Source organism: Phaethon lepturus, unplaced genomic scaffold (assembly GCF_000687285.1).
Source record: "Phaethon lepturus isolate BGI_N335 unplaced genomic scaffold, ASM68728v1 scaffold6829, whole genome shotgun sequence".
Taxonomy (NCBI): Eukaryota; Metazoa; Chordata; class Aves; order Phaethontiformes; family Phaethontidae; genus Phaethon; species Phaethon lepturus.
This window is the reverse complement of record NW_010561136.1, coordinates 539-10,673: the sequence shown is the minus strand read 5'-3', so window position 1 is coordinate 10,673 and position 10,135 is coordinate 539. Positions and strand designations below refer to the sequence as shown.

General features: G+C 36.7%; 1 protein-coding gene across 1 annotated transcript; it reads right to left on the bottom strand.

The window, feature by feature from the left end:
- Positions 1-3,145: 3,145 nt before the first annotated feature.
- ETAA1 (Ewing tumor-associated antigen 1) lies at positions 3,146-9,796 on the bottom strand (the record flags this gene model as incomplete). The annotated part of the gene is made up of 5 exons (XM_010293890.1): positions 3,146-3,261; positions 5,162-7,302; positions 7,635-7,753; positions 9,308-9,384; positions 9,659-9,796. Coding segments are annotated over 5 exons (2,591 nt in total), but the record flags the coding sequence as incomplete, so codon positions are not given.
- Between the last annotated feature and the right edge of the window lie 339 nt (positions 9,797-10,135).

Below are 10,135 nucleotides of genomic sequence, written 5' to 3'. Positions count from 1 at the left end.
TTTTGCTGTTTCTAATAGCATCAAGTCACAAAAAGAGGTAACTATTCAATTTGTTAACTGAGAGATGGCATGGGGGGGATAGGGTGTTGTCAAAAAATCTGACTAGTTTGTCTTGACATCAGTTAAGAAACCATGATCCCAAGAACTTGTGATTTCCCTTTGGAAAGTAATGTTTAAGCAAAAAACAAATTACAGGCCTTTAAGCATAATATCTATGCTAAAAACAGGTTTTTATGAAAAGTAAAATAAAAACCAAAGCTCCTCTGTTATGATTAATTTAATAGGGGAGGGCAATGGATGCATTTGCTGTAAACTGTCAAAATTAATGTTTCACACTGGATCAGCAAACAGATTCTTTAAATATGGTTAAGCAGCACATAGGAAATACTCGGGTAAGTGACAGTAAACTACAAAAAGTAGTTGGTGTCTTCCTCTAATTGGAAAGTTTGCAAAGAGTCCTTTCCACACCCCTCATGGCAACAGAATTCCCCTTGTCATACATTGAGCTCTTATTTTACAGCTCAGGAGACAAGAGGGTTGGTTAGACACTCGTGTTAAAGGATGAGCCAGTATGTTGTTACCCTGCTCTCAGGGGGAGACCAGCGGTGCCATCTTAGGTGGGCAGCTCCAGGGCCTTTCTGTTCCGGGTGCTGAGAAAATCAGCATCACCTGGAAGGGCAGTAAGCTGGTTTTAAACTTTGAGTGTGCTCAAGGACACATAGTGGCAAGCATTCAGGATGTATCATTTTGGATGCTGCACTTGGGTAGCCATAACATGCTTAGCCTGTATTTCATGTTATATATCTACTATTTATCCCAATTTCAAACACGATTAAAAGCTAGTCCTTTTACATCAGAGAATGAAACCTTCCCCAAAAAATACTCTCCAGCATCCACAACAGTTCCTCCCTTTCCAGTTAGCTCATCTTCTCAAATCAGAAGTGTAAGTAATCATGTTATCCTAGAAAACAAAAATTATCCTGGTTCCTTTACAGAATTATTTCTGGAGAAATATCTTGGGGAGGGAAGGGTTGATAAGCTGAACACTGTCCTAGGAAAAATTTTTATCTTTCTCAGTAAGATTTGACATTCTTGTGTATCATTACCTTAAAAGCCAGTTTTGTAACTCTCATATTTAATCCTGATAGTAGAAGCCTTTTTTCATTGCAACTTTCTTGGCTAATAGTGCATCTGTCAAGTTACCTGGTAGCTTAGATTTTCCTAGAACAACACAAAGACAAGCATATCCTTCAGAGAGATACACAGATCAAACTACATTGTTAGGATAAATAAAATTTTCACAGTACCCACTATTTGGGGCTTTCTTACATTTATTTGTCCTATGGTCATGCAAAATCTTCTGTCTTATAAACCATCTGAACACTGCCAGCAGAGGCTTGACAACACAAGAGTCCTGCTATTTCACGTTCTATTATCTGTTAAGGATATTATTATAAGGAAGTTCTTTGAAAAGCTGAAAACATTCTTTCTGGGTCAATTTTTAGTCATTTCAGTTAGCTGATCCAATTCATCGTATATGGCCCAACACCTGAAGGACAGGGAGCTGCAGCCACAGACTGAAAGTAACACTCACTGGGCACCAGCACAGTCTTTGGTGGACTTTGGGACTTGATTTCATAATCAACTAACTAGCACCAAGAATGGTGGTTAATACAATGCAAATTCACTAATTTGAAAACTAATTTGAAAACTAGTATAGTTAAGTATGTCAAGACTCCACTGCGGATGGTTGTGTGTAGAACCAGTTCCTCCACCAAGGATTTCTAGTTTAAATGGATCAAAGGAAGCACTTTGTCACCACTATAAGTAGAAAACTGAGGCATGGAGTAATTGGGTAAATTACCAAGAAAGAACATTTAGGTAAAGTCCATATGGAATTCCCATTTCGCTCCCTTTTACCAGTTTCTGTAGTATACTATTTTCCGTAACAGACTAGAAAAAAATAAAAAAGTTTAATGATGATTTACAAATATACAATACTTACATTTTTAGGAATTACAAAAATGGCACATACTACAGAAACCAAAAGCTTCCTCTAACCTTTGGTACATTTCAAAGTTATTTATTTACAAAGAAAAATTACACTCACTTTTCATAGTGTCACATGTTTACATATAAGCATTTCTCAGTTGAAAAACATCTTGCAGCTTACCCACAGGCAGTTTTTGCAGTTTGAGCTCTGCACCCATCTATCACATCAAAAATTCTATCAGCCCCTGTTAAGCTGACATGACATTGCATTTTTATGTTTTAACAGCCTTTAGTTTGAAAAATATGTACAACCCGTAAGGCTGAACTGATTCATGGTTGTTGTAAGATTTCACCTGGTATATTTTATATTGCTCATGGTTTGGTAAAATCACATAGGCTGCCTTTTTTAATTAGCTCGGTAATGCATGTTCAGAAAAAGGTGGTCCAATTTTGTTAGCTAGGGCATCTCCAACTCTTCATGAAGGGAACTAAAAAAAAAAAAAAAAAAAAAACCCACAAAAACGTCCTTTCCAGGATGCTTTTTCACCTTATGAAACTTTTATAATAGATTCTTCCTTCATTGTGTACAATTCTTACCTAAGGGAATGGAGAAACTGAGCAGGCTTTCCAAATCCTGTTCATTTCCATTAGTTTTCTGATGCTGGATGTTTTCTAGATTGTGCTTTCTTTAAAGCAAAACTTAAAAACTTTCTTCTACCTGAGAGCAAACATTAGTATTTCTTAGTCTGTGTGTACTTCAGAGATTTCTTATATATTAAAATACTTGCAATAAGAGAAATACAGCCAAAACTCATACAGTCTGTTTTTGACATCCTCTACTTACGTGTGTATACAAACGCTTCCATGTTCTGATGATTTTCAGGCTATACAATTTCAACACATAACAGTATGTGAACTTGATACAATCTTCATTGTGCTGAAGGTAGTTTGGGACTACCCTTTACAACTGGTACTTTATAATTGAGACTAAATACCACTAAAGTATTAGTTATGGTTCAGGTCAAGATTTTTTTAAAATTGAGAAATAGAAAAAGCTTGCTGTCAGCTGTGAACAGAATTTAAAAAGTGTCTTTCAGCATTACAATATTTCCCTCCCAAAAACTTACTCCATAGACAAAATAAAACTCTAAATTCAAGCATCTTTAAAGAATGCCTGCATTCTGGACTTTCTTCGTGCAAGAGCTTCTTGTTTTTTTCTTTCAATCTCTTCTTGAGAACATTTTCTATTTTTTTGTTCCACCACTGACACTGTAAATAAAAAACATAAACATGTATTAGGAGCCTTCAAGTTTGTTCAATATGTATTTTAACTTATCTCTTTTCAATGGTTGAAGATCTATGGCAAGAGCACACTATTCTGACATACCAGGCACCCAAGTTAAAAATGGCTCATCTATCCTGTCCTCAAGGCAGGAAGGGGGATAAGATGCATAACCTTTGTAGTGCTACTGATTACTACCTCACAGTGAAAATACTGGGATGCAGACATTTGCTTCAAGGAAATTCTACTTGCCTGCCCTCCAGGTGAACCTTGTGACATCAGGATTCAACATAGGAGATGGCAATGGGTTAAGAAAATTAAGGCTATCACAGTGAAAAGGGCTCTAACAATTTAGTGAGTTAGGCAGAGATACGGGCATGGAGATGGTATAGACACAGGGGTCAGATATAGTACAGGTGTCACACAAATAAAACCAGAAAGGTTGAAAAAAGGTCAAAAGTAGCAATAAAAATCAGCAAAGGAGACAAGAACATGATAGCTAAGCATAGTATTTTATATGTTGTGTTACAGAACTATAAATTCCCATACAATAAAATCCTGACCTCACTGGAACCAACAGGAACACTCCCTGAACATGTAAAGAATTTTACCGCTTTTATACACCATTTTCCAATTAATGTATTTATCATAAATAGTCATTCAAACCGGATACATAAAACAAAGGGCCTGTTTGCTTCTTAAAAAAAAAAAAAAGTGTCCATGAAAAGATTGCTTAACATCCATCTTTTTGTTACAGCAATGTCCTTTCACCAAAACTTAAGATGAGGACAGTTGTTGTTTATCTGTAAAGAAAATTTATGCTATTCTTTTTAGTTCCTTTATTCTGTAGAATGTTCCACAGAATGACTAATTATCTCTCCCTTCCCTTCCCCTTTAACATCCGAAATCGCTACTTTCCATTTATCTGCTTCTTTACTGGGGAAGAAACATAGACAAAATACTGATTCTTCAAATAATGCTGGCAGATAGTTAGCAGGAATTAGTTTCTTTGTTGCTTTTGTAACAGTGCTTCCTGAAAATGGAGGTTGATACAGTACACTCTAAAAGCACGTTTTATCAAAATTAGTATCGATTAGAACTTCATCAAGCCATGCGATCAAGTGAAAACAAGACTGACTGCCTCTCAACTGGTTCTACATTTCCCTCCCTAGCAAGTAACACCAGTGCATGGAATATTACAGACCATTGCTGGATGATGAAAAAGTGATGGACCTCCCCTCTACATGAAAGGAAATGTTAGTGTTTAGACTGGTAACACAAGAATATTCCAATGGCAATTTTAGCCAAGGAGCAAACACCAATACAAGGCGAGGTTTCAGAAGCGTCGAGTGATTCAAGGTTCCAATTTCCAGGTGTACAATAATAAAAAGAAACTGGCATTCTGTATCACCTGCTGCCTTCTTTCCCTGCCCCACCATTAATTGAGGTTTTATGGATCATGGCTGAGATAAGTAACTTTTAATGTTTTTCAAGATGAACTGCAAATTAAAGCACAAATTCACACCACATTCCCATCTATCAAAATAGTAGTATTTTTAAGTCACGATTTAATGCTGTGCTGAGTGCTGCCATCAGCCTATACTTGATCCTAGTGATTCTGAGTGTCTCTGGAAAAGTGTGAGGTATTCAGAGAAGTGGAATGAAAATGGGAAACAGAAGTCCTTAACTACAGAATTACAAGAGATGTGTAAGGAAAATTTTATTTTGGAGAAAATAACCTCCAGATTCTCATTAGAACATTTATTAAGGCCTAAACCGAATGGATGAATATTGTAAGTTGCAATGAAGTATAAATTTCAGCTTTGACATTCTGATTACAGTAAGAAAACAAAAACGGTCCAACAGTAATACAGTAAAGGCAAATACCTGATGTAGGCAGTGCAAAAGACTCTGAAAGGTGCCTCTTGAAAGGTGGTTTCTTATTGTCAAGCTTGCTGTGCAAAGTCACATTCACCTGATTGTTGCTTCCTTCCAAACCTTGCAGAGTAACTCCAATGCCAGAATGACTCCCTGGATTTTCAGACCCTACAGGGTGAAGAGCACCCTGACAATTGTTAGTCTTTCGGAACTTAAACTTTGAAGGCGTAAGTGACATTTTGTTACCAGAACTGTTATTTGGCATCTTTCCCGTATTATACAAAAGATCTGCGCCGCCTACTCTTTTGCTACGAACAATGTTTACTGCATTAACAGGGTTTACTTCAGAACCAGTCTCTCCTGCTGGCACAGAATTTGACCTGTACCATTTTCCCGAAACAGACTTTGTAGTATCTTCAGAAGCAGCTTGATGACAGTTTTTAGACAGTGTGTATTTACACTCCATAGAAGTACCCGAGATCATGGTTAGAGGACTCGAGACATTTTTACAGTTCACTATGTGACCTGTTGTGGCCAGCCCATGTGTAACCTTTGATGAATTCCTACAGGAATTGTTTAGTGAGAAAGTGCCCTGTTTTGCATTTGTTTTTTGTGCCAAGAGGAGATCAGGTAGTTTAGATGCTGGGAAGCTGTTATCAGCATTTGATCTGGAATTAATACTGGCTCCTGGTATAGTTTTAGCTCTTTCATTTCCTTGTTTAGCATCCTGGCTCTGAGTCTGCTTTTCGATATCATCACACACCTGATACAACAATTCATCATCTTCACAGTTTGCATCCCAAAGACTATTGGATTCACAAAACATGTCTAATATCTCATCAGAGAATTTCGGTTCATTCCAGTCATCAAATGACAGAGCACATTTCCTTGGTATTTCAGCTTGATTTAAGTGACCTGTATTAGCTTGGTTAACCACTTCTGTTAGATCATTAGATTTCGTATTGGTAGAAACACTGGATGATTGACAGAAAATATTGTGTGTGTTATTCCCAGGTTTTTCAGTCCATTGCCTATGAGGATTAGATCTTGAAGGAAAAAGAGGAAGAAGGTCACTTTTAGGCTGAATAGTTTCATTTCCATTCTTCGCTTCAGATTGCATTGAAACAGGAATATAGTTTAAATCACTGTTTCGGGCACTTTTCGAAATAGCATTTATTGTATCTGGCTTAGCGTCACATTTGCCATGAAAGGCTATGGTCTCTGTCTTAGACTTTTCTATCTTACATGGCTTTTGTAAAGGAAGAGATTTTACAACATTTCGTGTGTTTTTACTAGAATGTTTCAAAGGTGAAAATTGCAAACTGTTAGATTCATGTACACTCCCCAAACAAGTTACTGAATTGCAGCTACTTCTTTCTTTTGTTCTGCTAGCATCACTGAAACCATGCACAGATGGATTTGTAGGAATTGGTGGCGCTTCTTCAGTACTTAGCAATTCAGGATTTTGCGTTATTTGCAACACAAAAGAGTCATCTCCCAAAAAATCTGTATCCCAGTCATCGAAGTCGTCATTAACTACTCCAGCAAGCTTACTGGAGACCACCAATGGTATCTTCAAAGAAGGAGGATTTTTTTTTGTCAGCGTGTGAGTACCATGTTTTGGAAAACTGTCGTTCACGCTTCCTAGTGCACATGGCTTATTTTTTTGATATGCCTCTGCATTACCATGTTGCATGTCTTTAATTTGCTCAGGAAGGTGTTCCTCCTCCAAGGTGCTTTTATTTTCATGGAAACTATTATTTAAAGAAATATCTGATAGTCCTTGGCTCAACTGTCCACTACACTTCTGGGTAGAGCAGTCAAAAAGAGCATGAAGGGCTATTTCAGCCTCAAGGTCTACGGACTTTTGACTGCTAGATTGACAGGGCTCTGCAGCAGGGATGCCAGTGCTCTGTCCAACTGGTTTCAGGGACAGAGCTGTATCTGTTTCAGAAACTTCACCAAGAAGTGATTTCAGGTTCTTCCTATTTACTTCATCTTTAGAATTATTTAAAGACACCGAGGCAGTCTGGATGAAGTCATGACCAAGCTTCTCTTGTTCCTGAACAGCATCTAGCTCTACTAGATTTTTATCAAATTCCTTAGCCAATTTCATGAGTTCCTCTTCAGGATTTTTTATTTTAAGATCTCTAGATTAAAAAAGAAAAAAAACAGAAAAGAAAGTCAGACCTACTGAGAAAGTTTAGCCAAGCTCAGTAACAACAATATGAGCTGTTCATTCTCTAGTTTGGCAACTACAGAGAATATGACTGAACCCCACCGCTTTCAATGAGCAATCAGCATGCAATCTTTTTGAGAATTCCCAAGAAATATCCCATTAAGAAGAGATAACAAGCCCAAAGTTAAAAGCATTCTGTATGCTAATGTACAATTATATGGTTCACTATACATAAAGGAACACCGCATACCCTTTTTCATGAAAGCCCAGCTGTGATGGGCAAGACAAAAAACTATAACTTACCTTGTACAACTTAACTTTGTCCTAGCTCGCACTTTTACTACTCCAGGTGTACAGGGAATAGCATCCTCACCAATCCATGTCCCTAAAAGGGAGCCTTCATTACAGGCTGCTTTTTCATCCTGAATGATTAGATTTATAATGCTTAGCAATTTGATTTCAGATAAAGATTGGACTAGACACACACCTTGCATCAGTTGCAGTTGCTAAACCAATTAAACTGCATCAGATCTGTGGAAAGTCACAGACAGGAGCTAAACAAATACAAGCTAAGTGAGATTACTGAAGCATTGTCTACATTAAAGTTGTATCACTTCTATTCTATGGATTTAAAACAGGAACTTGAGTTAAAGTAACTGAATTTTACTTTGGTGCTCAAATCTAATACTCCATTTACTTCGGGTTTACACATAATCTGCAACACTCACATTACAAGCTGTGATCTAGTTTACTTTAGTATACTACTTTAAGGAGCTAGTTGAGATGCACTGTGTTTAACCACTTAAAGCAGCATTAACAGATTAGAGAATTTGAAAGAAATCATATTCTGTATGCTTCCAGGAAAAATTTTGACCCATTACAACTCATTTATACAAGAAGCCTTTAAACAGAAAGAAGTGAAGTTTAGAAACTAAGTTAAATCGTTTCAGAGCTTCAAAGTTCAGGGTTGGATTTGAATTCTGATATCTAAGAGATACAATACTGCAGCAGTAAAATGTCTAGAGGGACAGAGCCTTGGGATGCGGAAATTACTGCATGTAAGCCAGCAAAAGTAATTTGAACTTTACTAACTACCAGGGTAGTTTTAGGTAGGTTTTCTTTTTCTTTGTGATTTTTTTTTTTAAGAAAAAAGAACACAAGCAACAGATAGTGGCAAATCCTGATATTATTTACATTTATGACAGGGCTGTAATTTAAAAGAAAGCAAGTGGCATCCCTTATCAGTGATTTTCCAATTCTGAAGTATAATTTCTCACAAATATGCCAAATAACAAATACATTTTTAATGGCCCTGTCAAATACGCAGGGATATTTTGCAAGCTAAATACTACAGAACTGCTTTAGGAATGACATGTTCTCTTCTTGCACTTAATAAAAAGCAAACAATAAGCCAACACTCTTATTTTCACTTTCCAGGCTGCGGACATCAGGTTCACAGCAAAAGGGAGACTCCAAGAGCATAGATCTTAGAGTAAAAAGGCAAATTATTTAGCATAATGAAGCAATGTTACTATTCTGAGTCTTGTTCTTGTACTTCAGCAGTCATCCAACACCATTCAAAAATGTTTAAAAACAATTGCCAAGTAAATCCAGTATGTGAAGAAACTCTTACTTTTTAAGATGAGTAATTAAGGATAAACAAACACAACAACATTCCTAAGACTGGGGCAATAACTTGTATTCTGAAAGTAAAACTTTCTAAAATGGAGCTGCTGCAAGTCCACTTTCTTAATACACCCTTTTTTACAGCATCTGTGACTCATAAGAGCAAGCAGTCAACTGCTATGCTTACGGTTTTAATTCAGTCCAGTTTTATGAACATGTTACTAGTTCTCTCCACACCCAATTCTTACCATGAGAGTACTGAAACGAAAACTGAGCCTTCACTAAGGCTGTAGCACTATTCTCTTTGATTACTGCATATGCAGAGCATTGTTTTAGAAATTAACAATTACCTGAGGAGCAATACGATTAACAATTTCTGAAATTTCTACTGCGCATCTACTGGTAGACTGTTTGGTTTTTCCATTGCCTATAAAAAAAAACAATAAAACCATCTTAAAAACTGCAAAACAATTCCATTTATAAAGTGCAGTATATCTCTAATAATTCAAATATATGTGCTAAAATCAGAGGTTGATTCAGCACTATATTGAAGAATTTATGGGTTTTTAATAAAAATAAAACCAACCACCTAACCATGATAACATAAAGGGGCCTTTCTTCAAGAAATTTTATAACTTTTAGTACACTCCCACTGCATGCCTCAAATAGGTGCCCTGAGGCATGGATTTCGTTAATATTACCTAGTCTGTGTGCAATTGGAGAATGAGGATCCCAAAAGATTTCTTGCTGTATATCGGTGTCATTAACAGGAGAGCTGAAAGTAGGTATTCGGGATTTCCTACTCAATGATCTCTTTGGTGTTTTATGTAAACAAGACTCTGTGTAAACAGAAAGATGAGCCTTATTAAAAAACAACTTAGCACATGCAACAGGACAAGGCACAAAGAAGATGCTTTAGGAAGTTTACGAATAAAAATCAAGTTCACAGTCATCAACGTTCCTTTACTTACAACAGGAATATTGTTCACAGCTATAAATTTAATGCAGAATATGACTCAATCTTTGTCAGTCACACCAGGTAAGAGAGCATTATATGATACTGACAGCTAACGGTGAGCATCTGATGGTAAGGATGAGAACTGTCAGTCCTCCTATTTGAGGGAATATTGATTTCAGCTATGTTAAGAGAAAAACTATGTATACCTATATGGGAGAGT